The sequence below is a fragment of the Acanthopagrus latus genome, chromosome 22 (genome assembly GCF_904848185.1).
Source record: "Acanthopagrus latus isolate v.2019 chromosome 22, fAcaLat1.1, whole genome shotgun sequence".
In the NCBI taxonomy this organism is placed as follows: domain Eukaryota; kingdom Metazoa; phylum Chordata; class Actinopteri; order Spariformes; family Sparidae; genus Acanthopagrus; species Acanthopagrus latus.
Genome location: NC_051060.1, coordinates 12,849,504 through 12,867,825, shown reverse-complemented (window position 1 = coordinate 12,867,825; position 18,322 = coordinate 12,849,504). Strand labels below are relative to the sequence as shown.

Here is an 18,322-nt window from a genome sequence, read left to right as displayed (position 1 = left end):
GGAACGGTTCGTCATTTTCAGTGGAAAGTAACCCAGTTTTAGGGTGCCTGACTGTTTCCATTGTATGCCGCTTTCTCCAGTTACTTCACACAGTGAGATTTGATGAAACCATATAGACAAATTCACACAGCGGCCATTTTACTCTGATGCCACTTTCGACACATGTTGAATAAATGTTGTGTTACAGCTTCCCGATTGACTGGCAGGCTAAAAAGGCAGACAGCCTCGAGGGACATCGGATCAAGATTGATACCACTGTCACATTTATGTGGCAAATATGAGGCTACAGCAAGTGGCCAATTAGCTTAGCTTAGCATAACGACGGCAAACAGCTAGCCTTGCTGTCTGAAAGTAATAAAATTCACCCATCAGCACCTCTGACACTCACAAATGGACATTAAGACACATAGTCTCCAACAAAGTGTGTTGACAAAGGTATTTGCACGAGATTCATGTGAGCTCAACGACGCCGAGGGTCCAACCAGCCACCACTGTCATCAGGACAGCAGGAGGGGCCTCTGTGATGCCCACGGCTGCTGCAGTGACATTCAGTCCCGGCCCTCCTCTCCACAGCTGGGTGTTTTAGTGCTTGCTGACTCAAGGGACCACCACCGCCGCGACATTCACAAGGGAACAGGCATCAAAGCGTGACACTGAGGACCTCGGGGGAGCAGCACCCGTGAAATAGTCCATTGCAGGTGTCCGAGGAGGAACACCGGCTCTTCTGCAGAGGACACAAAGATCCTCTGGAGAATAATTTGTCAATGTAATGTGGGTGACATTGGGAAGAGTTTTCTTTTTTTTTTTTTTGGCGCTGCACCAAGGAGGATGATTCTCCATACTCCTCCATCTGGTCACCACACTGAGCAATGGCTACCTTGGCTCCTGACTTTTAGCCCTTTGGTATGTTGGTGAGGCTTCGTGCATATTTAATCCCATTTTCCAGCTCATTTCTTGCTGTTTTCCCCCCTCAGCTCCCATTGGCTGCTGGAAGAATGTGGCTTTCCTGCAGACCAAAACCCTCCGCATATCACTCCAGCTGCTGTGGAGATGTAGCTGCATGTCATGTCACACGGGCTTGGTTTCTGCTTAAGATGTGAATCAAACACTTTTAAAGCAGATTCTCAAATCAGGAAAGGTGAAAGATGAACTATCCTCACAGCTGATGTGAGGGACTATAAACATCTGTGATAACCAGTCCTATATTAGGGGAAAAATGCTGTTGGACACATACAATACCAGCGACGGAACCTAACTCAATACATACACTAAGGTGTTATACTAAAACAGTTTGACATTTTGCTAAATACACTCTTTGTGGCCATGAAATAGATGAGCCGATCCATAGGCCAGATCTTGTTGCCTTCGGCCCGGGCCAGGCAAGCTGTTTCCCTCCGTTTGCGGTCTTTATGCTAAGCTAAGCTAACTGGCTACCTGCTTTAGCCTTTTATTTATCCTTTCCCACATTGCAACTGTTTTTTTTTGACATCCCACACTCACGGTCAGACTTCCTAGCTGACGTTACTTTTGAAAGTACAACACATTAGGAAAAGTCATAAATTTAGTCTGAACTGTCACCACACATTTTGCACACATTTATTTGAACCTGGAAGTGAAACAAACCAAAAGTAATCAAACAGCAATGTTAGCTAGGAGGTGGATGAATGCTAAAGTTGGCTAACGGGTTATCAAATATGTTATTTTACCCAGATATATGGCCCAGTGTCCCGCCAAATGTTCTCTATGTTCTAGCTGAAAGAACACATATGAGTTAGCTTCCATTAGACAACAGCTAACATTTGTCAAGAAGTGGTGAAATGACAACAGTTAGTCAACAAAGTCTCCATAAGATTGTTTACACGAAGCCCAATAAAAGCTGCTCACACATTAACTTAATCTCCATGTTCAGTCCTATAAATACCATATGTACCACCAAGAGAAAAATGTGCCCTCACTTTTGCTCCTTTTATCAGATGATACAGTATTTTAAGCCAACAAATGTAAGTTCAGTCACATTTTGAATGAGGGTAATGTTATCTTTTACTGAAGAGAGACTACAGAGAGATCAATCATCTCTTCGTGCTTGCTGATCCTCTGCCGGGGTCATGTCCGCAGTCTTGTGTGAAGCTCGCGGTGACATCAGCCCAGCGTCATGGCTGAAATCAGAACCCTGAAACACAAACCAGTGACTTTCAACAGCTAGTGACTGACACCACGCTTAAACAACGGGTACAGACCTGAACAAACACAGGCTCTGGAGACCATTTGAGCCAGTTACACACAGACAAGAGGAAACACCTGCTGGAAGAGCCACTTTAAATCAATGCAGATTCCTCTTCTTAATTTCTGCCCAAGACTTCCAGGATTCCTGCACACAGCTGCATGATTACAGAGTACTTTGACATTTAGAGAAACTGGTTTCTTGCTGAGATTTAACATTAGCTAGTTAGCTTACCGGTACATGTGAAATTGTCATTTTCCTTTAAAAGGGATATTGAGATGTTTTACTGATGTTTCTTTTTTGTTTTTGGCATCTGAAATATAAAATATACCAATTTCAATCCTGTAGCCTACTAATAACTGTTGTAGTGGAAAAGATGAAAATAAAACTAAATACATGAGTTAATAACGGTATTAATTACATTATCAAAATGAAGTGTAAACAGAAATGTACAGCGTCATACTTTTCTTAATTGTTATTTTACTAGCAATCCAGTCATGCATAGATTAAACTTACTTTCTCTTCCACCAATTCAATTTTGCGTTCCTTAATTTTATCCAATTTTTCATTTCCTTTTTATATTTTTACCTATGCAATAATAAACATTCCCCAACATTTTACATTTTCCTGAAGCTAATATGCTAGCTGAAGCTTGATATTTAAGAGACAGGTGTGAATTACGATTTATCTTTTCATCCAGTTCTGGGCAAGAAAGTGAAAAGTACAATTCCCAAAATGCTGAACTAATCCTTTAAGATTATTTCTTAATCCGTCTTCATTATACGTCAACATCTACTGTGACGCAACCTTATTCAGTTTACAAAACACAAATAACACAATAAAACAACCATTACACTGTTAGGATCTTTATGATGTTTTATTCCAGCACAAGTCTTTTGTGTTGTAAAATGGCTGTGTAGCTAGGAATTAAAGGAGAAGTACAAAATGGAAAATTACAGACAGTTCTAGTATAATTGTTTAAATCCCTATTGTGTTTATTTCCTAAAACCACATCTAGGAAAACATTATTTCCCTGCCTTCTTTGGAAACATGGTCAGAAAATGAAAATAAAATTCAAAATTAAAAAGGTGAACAAGAAGATAATAATGAAGCTTTATTTGAAGTCACTCTCACGATGGAGGGGAATCTGAAAGGGCTGCTTGATGAGTCACATTTACAGCCTGATTTATAGTGTTTTTACCTACCCAGTCAGGTAGCCCTTTTTTTTGCATTTCACACAGTTTCTACCAACAGTGGCACACAGGGAGGGCAGTAAACTACTCAAATGCACCCTTTATGCATTTGTTCATGACAATGATAATTGCTGCTCCTCTATAATCTTCCTAATGAAAGCAGGCTAAGCAAATTACATATAATTGACCTCAAAACCACAACACAAGTACATTCGAGAGAGCACAGCTGCATCATTGCAGGGCCCTGCCAGAGTTTCCCTCTTAAAGTGAAGAGTGATCCCTTCCTCATGGGCCAAGTTTGAGCTCGACCCCATGAACCCATCAGTATAACCGACACCCCTAATGTTTAAGAGGGAGTGCAAGAAAACAGCATCATTTGGGATTGTGGTCTTACCAGGACATCAGGTAAGGCTCGATAGTCAAGGTTTTCAACTAAATCCTGATCATTTAAAAAGTTAAAACTGGGCCCGTGTGTCTCACGCACACGGACATACAGTAGCTTTCATGTCATGAAGCACACAACAACTTCCTGGGCAGGAACTCCAAAAAAAAAAAAAAAAAAAAAAAAAAAAAAAAAAAAAATCAAACAAAATAAAAATACAAGGTAACACTGAGAAGTGAAGGGAAAATCCTTGCTTTCGTCTTCTAAAAAAAAACCAAAACAAAACAAAAAACCAAAACATTCATGATATTTTAAACTAAAATTCTCTGAAATTGTCACGGACCAAAAATGCTTCAGTCATTTCCAACAATGAAAACTCTTCCTCAGCTTCCTTATGTACAAGATTTAAACATACCATGACATGAGGACGACAGTTCAGGTAATTTAAAATTAAATCAAAATTTTGTCCACTCGTGGTGAAAGTTGCCGCCACACTCTGACGTCACAGAGCAACACGACATGAATCATATATATCAAAAATTGCTGGGGGGAAAAGACAACCACACACACTCACTTAGGCAGGTTATGCTGTAAATTTACAGTAATGACACCTATAGTTCTGTAAGCCAAAATCTCTATTTTAGAATGCTGAACATTAGGGTAGCTTTCTATAAAAATCTTTTTTTTTTTTTTTTCTTCCATGTCTTTTCCCCGCCCCGACGACACTAAGCATATGGCTTAAATATTTGTAAAACTATGTAGTCCAATGGGGGAATAAGAGTCTCTGCCGTCTCAGTCTGGCTCGCTGAGATGATCCTTTCAGACAGACGTCTACTCTGTTGTGTGTAGCTGCACATGGTTCTGTGTGCATTCGTGTGTGTGTGTGTGTGTGTGTTTGTGTATATGTTGGGAGGGTGATTGACACAGAGGGAAAAACTTTATAGCTGATCAGACTGTAATTCTTGCCCTGCGTGCCGCCACTGTTGTTTTTTTTCTTTTTTGTTTTTAAAATTAGCACTACAGCACCGTCTCCTCTTCCTTCCTTCAAAGTCTGACACAGAAAAACGTTCCTGAAATCGAGCGCCGCATCATAGCCGCCATCCCTTTAGGCTTTCAGCAGGGCCGCCAGTGTAAACATGATCCCCTTTTCTCAGTGAGCTCACAATACTGCCTCGACAGACAGGCGGGGGGGGGAAAGAAAGTCAACGAAAAGACATCAACAACAAATACGATGGCCGTTATCGTGGAGATATGCGGGTTAAGGGAAGAAAATAAAAGAAATTAAAACATTGACAGCTACCGATCAGGAGTATTTCCTGGGACAGGGAGCAGTTAGGGCAGTATGGATCCTTAGTGCAATGAAGGCCAGAGGAGCGACCGGCCGGCTGCACAGCCTCAACGTTCATACAGCCGCTCGCTCTGGAAGGTGTGGCCAGCCAGCTAATCAGCGGGCTGAAAGAGAGGTCCAGTGGGCTTCATCAACTCTCGCCAGGAAGAAGAGTAAGGGCAGACATTATGCTTCTAGTCACATTGATTCACTCACACACACGCGTCCATACACACTTTATACTCTGTAAAACTACGACGGCTAAAGCCTAGGAGGGGAGGAGAGAGAGTCCTGTCCAGAGCGTCTTCTGGAGGAGTCCTGAGCCTCATTTCGTTAACTTTGAATAAAAAGTTATGTACGTGTGAGCGTCTACGTGTATGAGGACGTGTAAACATCGAAATGTGAGTCGTGACGAGTGCGATTATTCTGCTAGGCCGTTGGAGCGAGTGTGTGGTGTTAGGGTTGTGTGCAAGTTAACTATGCCTGTGACCAGTTTCGTCTTGAATGGGTATTTGTAATCTGTGTGTGTGTTCTTGTCTCCTAGGTTTTTTTTTTTTGTTTCCTGTTAAGTCTCTCCACTGTTGTAAATGTACATTCATCCATCGTAGGGGGCGAGTATGACGCTGGGCCACACACCAACTGATCCTGAGGCTTTTCCAGTGGTCCGATAAAGACTCTCGCCTCATCAGCGCACTCAAAATAAACAGCAGTAGAGGTACTGGAGGACGCTGTACCACATGAAGCCAGAGGCGAACGCAAACGACTGGATGATACACAGCCACACGGGGTCGAGGGTCATCTGCCGAGAGACTGTCTCCCTCTGTCCTTCATGGGGGAATGATCCTGATGAGGGAGACATAAATACAGACGAGTCAGACGTTTTCCTCCTCAGTCAAAAATGTGTTTTTCTTCTTGTTCCTACAGTTGGATGTCTGAGAGTGGCTGTGTCCAATGATGTATGTGCAGAGTTTGACACCAGAGGGCTGATATCACATTCATTGCTCAAAGTGTAAATGTCCTCTGTGCTCAGTGGAAATCAGATTTTAAGAGGTCGGTAGACAATTCTGCTCAAACATTCAGCATATACAGGCATGATGTGGAAACTTGAAGCCTCCAGTGCACAAACACTGTAGGAGACACCTTGTGTCCAGCGGTTAAACTTATGAATGTTAAAATATTTGCATATCAAATGAGGGAGAGAGAGAGTAGGTGCCTTTTCAAGAATAAACCACGTCAGACACACGTTAGATCATTTGTATGTATGCCTTAAATGGGCAATTAGTTATTTTGGGGAAGAAATTCAAACTCAGAACTGTAATCATTACAATATTAATGAGGTAACAATACAAACTCAGAAATACTAATTTTTCCTATAACTGAATAAACAAGCTGTTCTCAGAGGAAAATAAGATCCTAAAAAGACTGTTTGACGCTAGGAAAGTGGCAGGGTCCGCCACATATAAACAAAGTACAACAGTTTGAAATTGTGTTGTCCTTTAAGGTCAGTTAAATCATAAAAGTAAGTAAGCTATTACTAACTATAACTTACTTTGTACATAATGTGTGAGAAATACAGCACCCTGCCAGTCAGCATGTTTACATGTACTTTAAGTGGATTAGCATCTGCCAGCAACACATATAACAAAGTGAGTTTCAGTCTGCAGTAGAGAAGTTAAAGCAGAGAGAAATGGCCCTCGTCAGCTTTCATTTCCCCAGGAGCGTTTGTGCCTCATGGCAGACAGAATATTAGAGTGAAAGCAATCTGAACACCAGTGGTTTTTGCAATCAACATTTACTTCATGATAAGTTAAAGGACAAAAAATGTGGGAGGGAAAAGACGTGTACTGAGGGACTCAGCCAGTGTTCAAACTACAAGAATTAAAAGTAATGTCTAGTTGGAATTACTGTTAATGTTTGCAAGCTAAGCTAACAATCTTCCACTTTCTGAGAAGAATACAAACATGACGGTACCTCCGTAATATATTTTCTCAGACAACTGTCAAATATGAGCACGACAGGGTGAGACAGACCTGTGTCATAGAAGTGGGCCAGCAGCTCTTCTTTCTCCACAAACCTCTGATACAACCAGTCAGTCAGGGCCTCGGCCTCCACAGGAACCTCCTTTATTGGGTACATCCTGGAGGAAGAGAGACAGAAACACAGACGGGGGGATAGATGAAACACAAAAAAGAATTACCGAGGTCTCACTCAGCAGAAACTGTCTACATTGATCAGCTGTGGAAGCTGCAGTCCAAACTGAGGCTGTGAGCCGTGGTCCCTGAGCAGAGCAGTCTATTTCAGACTGGAATCTAACACGGCTCGTCTGTGTGTTTGCTGTAGCTTCAGCTCTTTTGGGGGGGGGGGTTCATTAACGGGCTGGCTCATCAGAGTGTCAGAGGGAGACAGAAGTGCTGAGAGGAGCTCTGACAGGAGACAGACAAGTCGTGTAGCTTCTCAAAATGGCTCAGTAAGAAGTGTGTGTGGGAAGGGGGAAGAAAAAAAAAAAAATCTAACCGAAAATCAGCTAACCACCGAGCCAGAGAGAAGCAGCACTGCTAAATTCTGGCGAGAACATTTCAGCTTTTTTGCATTCATAGACATCTATCATCTGTGTGCGGTCTGTAGTGCCAAGGGAGGCAATAGTAGGGCTGCAAATAAGACTTATTTTAAAAAAGTTTCTTGATGAATCGTTTTGTTTTGTTTTTTTGGTCGATTGAACGTTTGCAAACAGCAAAATTGACCATGACATGCTTCCAGAGCCAGCAGTGTCTCCAAATGTTTTATTTTGCTGCACGAACAGAGAAAATAGTAAAGAATTAGGTTAAAGGAATAAAGAATGTTTGTGTATTGTATGAAAGGATATTATTAGGATATTCAGCATTTTTACAGATAAATAGGATACCATGAAAGATTGTATTATATTGTATAAAATATCCTGAAAAGATGCGTTTTGTATCTCGGGCCATTTTTTTGTATCCAGAACAAATAATATTCCGGGAAGGGGGGGTGATGATGACGTTGTTTCGTTTACTTGGTATCCATGACAACTGATTTGACGACAAGATTTAATCTGATCTCTTTAAGCTCACACCAGTTGGCACCCTGCTGTTTGCAAACCAAAAGTTAGAAAATTATCCGACAGACTGCCCAAAAGCCCAAAATGAAACAAACAAATCCTGACATTTGAGAAGCATCAACAAGATAATTATTGTCCCCCCCCCACCCCGTTTTTTACTCACAAATGATTTCCAGGTGGCTAGAGCACGGATTCTTTTTAAAATGACAAATGAGAAACAATTTTGAAGGTAAACACAATGACTAATGCACTCGTTGATATTGTGAAGTCAGAAGTGGCTTTTAAAAAAGGTCACTTCTACAGGCCAATAACGAGAGTGCCGATGAAATCTTGGCTCTAGCCAGAAGGGGTCCCTAGTCAGCCGCACTCCCACACGGCCGGCTCCTGGTCACCTTCAAATAGAGGTTACAGTCTCCTCCCTCAGACAAACATTTCCTCTGCACTCAACGTTTGCTCGATACTCCCGACCGGATAACATCCACTGTAAAAATACATCTGTGCCTTTGAGGAAAGCTTCTGCAGAAGGGAAGTAATGAGTGATACAGTATTGATTATTAGAGTGATCAATTAATATTAAGAAGCAATCTAAGAAAAGGCAGGATGATGTCTTGCGCCTGCACCAGAGTGGATGAACGTATCTGCTGTTAAAACACATCAGCCAGTATTCACATCATCCTGAATAAAAATATCAATATCACTAAAACGGGAAATAATTGCAGAGAATTTTTTGCTTGAATGGACAGACGAGATAATGCATTTAAGTTCTGGCTGCGGAGTCTAGGCACAAATGAATTGCACTGCTGCATTAAAATCATAGATTTCTTTGTTTGATCATTGTTGGACACATTTCAGACAACACGAGTACATGACTCGACAAAATATCTAATGGTAGTCATTGGCAGACATTTTCATGTAGAAATGTTAAATATTAAACCATAAATTGGACATTAAAATATATATAATAAGTGTTCATATGATCCCTTAAACAAAATGTAAACTGTCACATTATATGGATTTACATGTGGGAAATTTTAATTCTCGCTGTGCTCACATTCCTTTCAAATGCTTTCATCAGAGAGGACTTCCATGCAGATACGACAGGAAGAATGTGTCCTCTGACTTCAGGAAAAGGCTTGGCCTGCCTGTTCTACAGATTAGAAGGCGGGGGGGGGCTGATGATTCAACACAGGCTTCCGTTTAGTTTGTGTATTTCAACTGCATATCTACAGACCCTTCTGCTCATTATCCAGTGCTTCACTGCGTGGGTGTTTCTCAGTGGCACCCCTGAACAAGGTCCTGTTGAAGAACAGCAATTTCAATGTCCCCGGCCGTGTGAAACTCCTATTAAATTCAAGATAACACTAAATAATCCACCACTGTCATCCCGTTAAAGGTTCTTACGAGGCAGACAGCAGTTTAGGCTGCCCAAAACTGGAGCCAAGCTGCCGGGGCCACCTGATAGGGTGATCAGAGGCCGAGGCAAGATGTTCCAAAAGGCTTCTCCTGCTGCGTCTGTGCATATCAGGTGTCCGAATCCACACGTAGGTGGGTATTTGTAAAACAGGGGTTTGAAACAAGAAGTTTTTCCATCCAGATGAGCGTTTCACCAATGCTTTGGCAAAGAATCGTCATAATTACACACCTGATGATGCACATCACGTGACCACTGACTCACACTGGGCATGTGCGTGCTGGTGTAAACAGGAAGCAGATTGTATTCTGGCTGGGTTCATTTGGTACAAAGAGCTATGAACACTGTTGAACTTTTATTCCATTTTACCAGATAAAAATACTGAGACGAATATTCCTGAATGCTACTTTTATTAAAAACGTTGTCAGTAGAGGTTTTGGTCTCTATTTTCTGTTGCTGCATTCTTAACTGCGTCTTCCTGAAAACAGACATTATAGAACACCCATATAACACAAATACTCCCCCAAATCATATCACAATTAAGGAAATGGAGCTATACATGAAGACAAAAAGCACAGCAAAGAACAAAAAAAAGCTGGAAAGACTGTGAATCTGTGCTTCTAATTAATTCAATAGGCTGAACTATTCTCATTACCACTCATTGTTTGTTTATCCTTTCTTTGTCTTTAATTGATTCATGTATCTTTATAATGTACATTGTCATTTATTTCAATATTTTTCTGTCTGGTCAGATGTAAAAACTGAAAACACAATTTCGGAATATCTCTGTAGAAAAAGCTATGTTTCAAGAAATACCCGCATACTGTGGACATTTCTGTTGTGCCACAGCAACCAACTACTCGCACTGACGCTCTCGCAAAGCAGTATGAAAGTCCAAAATAAGTCCAGAAAAAGGTTGAGAATAATCATCACACCAGCACCCCTTAATAGTAAGACTGATGCAATAATTTATGGACAGAAAGTAGCAATTAAAGCAACGGATAAATCAAGCAAGTCATCACTAGAACAATAAAAGCGGTGTTTTCCTGGAAGCGTTTCGTAGTTGTGGTGAAAGGTGGCAATTTTTGGTTTTGGCTGAACATGAAGCTCCTCTTAAGGGTCTATTTACGGAGCGGAGAATTTAGCATTTGTCACAGCAATGATCGGTGTAAATGAATGATTAAATGTATAATATGTTCGAGCCTTGAGATGGTTTCACACCTGCACCAGAGCAGGGTGCCTGCCAAAAGGCTCAGGTACTCTAAAATGTAAACCGATAGCTCTGTAATCCTGGAAGAGGAGAACAGGAGCTGGATCGGGCCACTTATCGGAAGCGTTTAGGGCCGAGGGTAGCAGGTGGCTGCCACGGCGCTTTCCTGCAGCTGAAATATTCATGCTGAAATCAGGAACCTTTGGCGTCGTCTAGCTACTGAGGACAGCTGAGGCTGCTGCTGATTCGGGTCCAGAGCAAATAAAAACAACTTGCTTCGTTAGCGTTCAGTGTCTTCCTGCATCAGCTGGGACTGTTTGGAGAACAATGTCTGTAAGGGCGGTTTCTCACAGCTAAAATCAAGCAGCATGTGGGGAGTTGACTTGGTTCATTTCCTGCTCTCAAAACACCTGACTCTACATTTAGGCAGTTAGCAATCACATCGCTCTCGTTCTATGAATAAGATAAGAAACACACTTATTGTGCCCAAGCTTGTAACTGACAACAGTACAGGGACAGCACAGTGGCAATAAGGACAATGATATACAAAACACAATAAGTGGCATTGACTAAAAAAACAATAGCATATGCCCCTGAGGATATTGTCAGACTAATGACACAACTAAGTATAACCATACCCTCAGATTTGAGAAGCTGAACTGAGCGAAAGTGAACAATGATGGAAATAGCTAAGGAGTGGTCTGGTGTTGTGTTTTCATGTCAGCCAATCAGAGCTGGTTCCCACAAACACATGTGATTACTGTAGAATCATTTGATGCAGGAGTGAATGCTGATAGTAACCATTTACATTTAAGTCCTAAGCCAGATGTTCGACCAACGTGAAAGTTGTTCAATAAGTAGCAGCTGAAACAACACTTAAAATGCACATAGCTCAAAGCTGCTACGGCCTTCTCGAGGTAAACGTACAAAGATTTCTTAAAAAACAAAACATGTTTTGCAAACCTGATTTTCGTGGTGTTTGGTTTTTTTTTTGTGGCCGAAAAGGAAAAGTTCAAGAAAGACAACAAAGCATAATGCCCGCAGGCTGCACAGTTCCAAGGAAGAGGGAGACTAACAGAGCCATGCCGTGGTTTTGTTTGCTGTAGTGCGAAAAATGGAAACATTGCACTACAGTGTCAATATTGCGCTGAGAGAGAAGAAAGATGAGTATGGCTGTATTTCTATTTGTTGTGCCGGGAGCCACAGCGGCGTGCGTAACAGTGTACAGTAGTGATGGTGGTGGCCCGTGCTGGTGAGGAATTGGTGCTGATGTGCTGGCGCGGGGCCACGTCCGCGCTCTCATTTCCACCCTAACCCACTTGGCAGTGGTCTGCTTGTTAACCTGACACCCGGCACACAGATAGACAGCTGTGAGAGAGCTGCAGTTTCTCCTGTCAATAACCTTAAACATCAGACTGTTAGCATGTGCTGACCTGTGCGGGTGATGCAGCAACACCTGTGGATATTTTGTGCTCTGGTGAACAGAAGACAAAACAGTTGTCCGTGTGTTTATTCATTAGAAGAAAGACATTTTGAAGGGAAGTTTTCTATCCTTCATATTTACCGCCTTGTTCGAATCATTTAATCTCTGAGCAGCTCTTATTCTCGAGATATTGTTTCCTCTTTTAACAAGGCTGGGAAGCTAATTAATTTGGGACTGTAGCTGGAAAAGTCTGTCCACTCAACAGGCCTCTTTGGAGCGGTGCCACTCATTGTTTGGGGACTCTGTAAGGCCCTAAATCTCTCTGGCTATGAAATCTTGAGAAACAAAGAGGCGCCCTGGGAGGCCTACTCTCAGGCACAATGTTGCAAAAGGTGAATATTGAGATTAGCGGGCAGTGCGGCTCGGGGACTGAAAATAAGTCTCTTGTCCTGCTTCATGTCCCTTTCTAGTTGAGATAAAAATTTTGTGGTTGAGAAAGAGGTTTTCATTTATGTGCAATGACGCTCCAAATCCCAAACTGCTGCTGAGCTCTTTCTCTCAATGTCCCTGTGGAGTCAGAATCAGACTGACCAGCTAAAGCAACTAATAAAGAATCAGTAAAATATGTTTAGTAAGAACGTTTGGGAGGGCAATTTGTGCTACACTGGATTGATGTCCTAGCATACTTTCACTAAATAAACCACACACTCCACATGACTCTTAGTGGCTCTTTGCTTGCAGAATGCCCAGTGCTTATCTGCAATCAGAGAGGAGTTGAGGGGCGGTAGGAGTCCACGCTTTAATTGCTCCATTTAGTCTTTAATCTACTTCCTCTCTGGCTTTAAGGCTGTTTATGTTCCAGGAAGTGGTTTGGTGCAGAACGACGGACACATCAGATTCTCCACCAGCACATTTACATACAAACTCACTAACGTCATATAAAAATTTCTTCCCAATTAAATTTTAAATTGACTTTTGATTGATTACTGTCTTCTAATGAGCTGTCAAATTGTCTATCAGTATTCTGTGTGCTGATCAAAGAATTTTGTTATGTTCTACGATTTCTGCTGAACGGCTGACAACGGCATCAGTGCACAATGTGCATCAGGTCTTTGGAGCATGTAAACATCATATCCTGGTTTTTGGGGCCTGAATAAACACTCCAAAAGAACATCTTGTCCAAGTTACTGAACGTTCTCTACAATTAGTGCAGGTGTGTCACCAATTCAAGCCAGAGTTTAGTCAGAAAAAGAGACAAGCTAAAATGGAAATGGATGTTTCTAAGGACGACCACCACAACTACCCTACTATTTCTTTAAAATTAAGTAAATAACCCACTTTGGTGTGAAGGTAATAATCAGCTGCTCACTAATGACCATGTGATGACTCAGTAATTAAGTGGCTAGAAATGTGAGCCCTGAATTGGTCGGGTAAATCAAGTCATGGGAGGAAAAGTCAATGTTTACTTTAAGTGTGTCAAGACCAGCAGATGTGGACGCTCTGCTAATCCTAAAGTAAACAACTGTTAGGGGGAAAATCCCATCTCTGTCCTGGTTTGTTTGCAGTGATAATGTCATCAAACTATTACATAAACAAAAACACAACAGTAGTTCCAGATGGTTTTCTAGCTTGATTCAATTCATTTAGCCTGGTGTGAAAGCTGTCAACCGAACAAACGAGCCGAAGCCTCCTGAAGGCTCTGGTGTAACGTCTCTTAAAACAATCTTCTGATTGTGAGCTAAGAAATCAATCTCTCTGACAGAGCGATGCAATTTAAAAAGGAGAATACTTTAACCGCAGTAACACGTAATCAAATAAGTGTGGGGATTTTCCAAGTTAATACAGAGAAACAGCCTTTCAGTGGTATTCTAGCAGGCCCAATAAAAAGTGCAAAAAGAGTAAAAAATAGAGGTCACACAGCAGCTATTATGGTACAAAATGTCTCTGTATTGTCCTCTTTTTGTCCCTCTATCACCAGTTTTGAGCTGCTGAGTTAAGTTGCAGTGTCGAACAGTAATGCTAATGATCAGTTATTTCAGAATTTTGGCACACCAAAGTATATAAAAGGTTCTAAGTATATAATAATTGACAAGAGGCGTTGTTTGACAGGCTGCCACTCACCAAAGTTTGACTTTCCTTGTGAGTTCATGAAGCACTGTTGAGAGCAGCTTCAGTACAGGTAGCCTCGTGTTCATACCTATTTGTTAGTTTGTAAAAGTCAGCGCGAAAACTAAATAGTCAAGAATTAAAAAGGGATGATGACCAAAGTACTGATATGAAAGTAATCGTGAGCAATCACATGAGCGGTGAGCAAACACTATGCCCACCCTGACGTCTGTGTCAACGTGGCAGCAGCACACTCTACCTGGTCACTTTGACCATATGCCTCTGACTCAAGGTTGTGATTTCAGGACACGGATGAGAGACGGATGGCGCGGGATAAGCAGGGAAGAGGTTAATAACAGTCTAGCATGGGAGCATCGACCTCTTATTAGTGCACAGGTCAAAAGTAAGGGGCCATGAGACCACTGTCACAGGAGGATCTGGACTATGTGGCACAAAACAAACTGTCACACAGATGCCAGAACACCCTGCTGTTTATAAGGGTGCATGCTGCAGGTCACTGTGAAGAAGTCAGACGCTGACACAAGAACAGATTTGAATACAAGTCTACAAATAATTATCATCTCTGCTTTTTAAATCAGTGTTTCATATTCGGAAACATTTACGCATGGGCTGTGTTAACATTAAGTTGCAAGGCTTAACCGTTTGCAGTTTATGCTACTTTATACTTATACTCCACTATATTACAAAACGAAACACTACAAGTTGTAATTCACTTCTTTTATCTGACTTTATAGAGTGAGCTTCGTAAACAGTGTTCAGTGAAAAGAATATTCTTCTTATACAGTCGTTTTGCTCTACGATTGAGCTATTAAAGTTCTGTTTTCTTATTAAAAGTAAAAAGAATCGGAGTCACGTGACCATCGCGAGGGATGTAGACGCTTCGCTTCGTCGCTCCGCAGAACCCCTCAATATTTAAGCATTATTTTCATATCCAACGCTACTTTTTGCGCTCTCGGTTAATTTTTTCTGTCTTGTGGAAGTTTTGTGCACATTGAGATGCCAAATTCGAGGGGACAGACAAACAGGCAGCCACCAACACCTCGTCCAGCCGTCGGTGTGGCAGCTAGCTCGAAACAAACGACAAACAAACAGCCAGCAACATCTCCTTCAGCCGTTAGCGTGGCGACAACAAGTCCGAATAAAACAACAAATGAACAGCCGACTACAATTCGGCCGTCTTCCGCCGACAATGTGACGATGGCAGCAAGTTTGGAAAAAACGACAAACTTTTCAGCCGACAACGAGGAGCTCGCCGCGCTAGTTAAGGTAGCAGTTGCAGAAGCTATCAAAGAGGCTATCCCCACACTCGTGGAAGACGTGGTGTCTCAGCTGACTAACAAGACACAAGCTCTGGTGGATGCACAGGTCGCGGTATTCCGCGGCGAGATGGTTGCCATGCAGGCTGAGATTTCTAAGTGTGTGGACTATATGGAGAAGGACGAGAACCGTGTGGAGGAGATGGACAGTCGGCTCTCTTCATCGGTGAGCAAATTGGCAGAAAAACATGCACAGCTGGAGGACAAAATTGCCGACATGGAAGACAGGTCGCGCAGAGACAATGTACGTGTGCATGGAGTCCCTGAAAGCGCAGAGACACTGAATGTTCTTGCTTTCCTGACGGATGCCATACCACGGTGGTTTCCTAATCTGGGACCTGTTGAAATTATGCGCGCGCACCGTTTAGGTGCTCCGAAGGAAGACGCAAATGGCAGACCTGTGTCTCGCACCATCATTTTCAAGCTACTGCGCTTCACTGACAGAGATAAGATCCTGAAAGCGGCGCGCGGCGCAGCAGTGGAGATGGAGGGAAGAACCATCCGCTTCACCCCGGACTACAGCCCGCACACATTCAGACGCAGGCTGGCCTTCTCCGAGGCAATGGACGCTCTGCAGAAACTGAACTTTCGCACTTTTCTCCTCTATCCTGCAAAACTCAAGGTGATGCGAGGAGGAGTGAGCCACTTTTTCAACACCCCAAGGGAGGTAAAAGGTTTCATCAACTCCCTCGGTGAATAGTTTCACTAAACAGGTAATCCAACCAGCTGTTTACTTTAACTAAATGCTTTGTAAACATACTCTGTTTCATTCATTGGATTCAAATTCTGCATATTATGAATGAGTCCAGCTGGCTTATATCACGCTCTCTGTTCCCAATAAAGAAGAAATACTGACTCCACAAATCTGCAGAATGCCAGGGATTTATGTTATTGTTGTTACTAGGTCTCTTTTTGATTTTTGTTTAAGACCAAACTCTGTTTTCTAAAAGGAAGGTTGTTGATATAGTCTTGGCATGCTGCCAACTCTACTGTTATAATTTTACCAGCCATGTTTTAGTTGCATCTAGTACTGATAACCCAGGCTACCACATGGTTGTACATTCTGGGTAGCTCAGTTACAATCGCTATGATCATTACTGTGATATGATATGATATAACTGTAATCTGTTATCGGGTGGGGGGGACCTGTGCGCGAGCTGGGAAGGAACACGCCTCTCGAGGATCACAGGTCCAACATGGAGGGGAAGTCAGGCTCCCTAGGAGGAGTAAAACTTTGCTTTTGTTTTTTCTTTTTTTTTACTTTTTTGTGGGTGTTTGTGTTTTTGCCCTCTCTTGTTCTTTTGAGGGTGGCGGGTTCATGGCGACAGGGGTTTTGGGGTGGGATGGATCTCTCTCAACACTTTAATTTTACATTTTGGTCGGTCAACTGCAACATAGGTAGTCTCTACTCTACCCTAATCTTGTATCACGATACCAGCCTCCATTGGTCACCATGTGTAGTATGCATGTAATCAGCTGGAATGTAAATGGGCTGAATGGTCAAATTAAGCGCACAGCCTGCTTAGACCTGTTACGTAGACAACATGTGGACGTTGCCTTTATACAGGAGTCCCACTTAAGAACTATAGATGTCCGCAGATTTTCAAATAAACACTATCATGTGGCCGCCTCAGCGTCACTGGACATCAAAACTAGGGGATCTCTAGTGGTACTGAGACGTAACCTCTCAATAACTGTACTTGGTCAATTTGGCAGTGAGGATGGTAGGATCTCTTACATTAAGACTATTATATCTGGACGCAAATTTGCTTTTATATCAGTTTATGCTCCATCCCAATATGAATCAGAATTCTTTCCCAGATTAACAGAAGTCTTAGTGCACCTACAAGACTTCTCACTTATTCTCGGTGCTGACATGAACTGCTATGCAAATGTGATATTGGACAAATCTACTCAGCGCTCCACGGCCACACAGTTACAAGCATCAAAAGACTTTCAGAATTTTCTGTCAGCATTTAGCTTAACAGACTTGTACCGCTCTATCAACCCCACATCCAAACAGTACACTTTTTATTCAGCTAGACACCAGAGCTTCTCCAGAATAGATTATATTTTAACCTCAGCTACTTCCCTTTCTGAAATACATGATGTTGTTATTAAGCCTTGTTCTTTATCGGATCATGGCATTGTTGCAGCGCGCTTCACACTCCTAGGTACACCACCAAGAGCCCCACGTTGGCGGTTCAACGTCTCACTTCTCAAAAATGATGATTTCTGCACTTTTCTGAAGGAGAAGCTAAACTTTTTTATAGATGTTAATGCAGGCTCAGTGGATGATCCTAGATTTTTATGGGACGCTATAAAGGGCTGTATTAGGGACTCCTCAATCTCATTTTCATCCCACCTTAATAAGAGCAGACTGAACAAGATAACTGAACTGGAGAATGCGCTCGCCGAGCTAGAGGTGCAGCAACGGGCCACATATTCTGATGCAGTGCAAGGCAGAATAGCTGTGACAAGAACTGAATTGAATTCTTTGTTAAGACGTAGGGCAGAGTTTTTGATGCACAGGACCAGAAGAACATATTATTTCAATGATGCCAGACCAAGCCACCTTTTAGCTTTAAGACTGAAAACCCATGAAAAATATTCAAATATTACAGCCATCGTAACAC

General features: G+C 42.1%; 1 protein-coding gene across 3 annotated transcripts in view; it reads right to left on the bottom strand.

Annotated features, from left to right (window-relative positions):
- Positions 1 to 3,071: 3,071 nt before the first annotated feature.
- The window catches only part of lpgat1 (lysophosphatidylglycerol acyltransferase 1), a 54,253-nt gene continuing 39,002 nt past the window's right edge, over positions 3,072 to 18,322 (bottom strand). For 2 of the 3 annotated variants that reach the window (XM_037086260.1, XM_037086261.1), the window contains exons 7-8: positions 7,154 to 7,260; positions 5,818 to 5,966 (exon numbers count right to left, since the gene is read on the bottom strand). In XM_037086260.1, the coding sequence (XP_036942155.1) occupies positions 5,818 to 5,966; positions 7,154 to 7,260 (256 nt within the window). Of the gene's footprint in view, positions 5,967 to 7,153; positions 7,261 to 18,322 lie in introns of all 3 variants that reach the window. The other variant, XM_037086262.1, reaches the window with a different exon arrangement.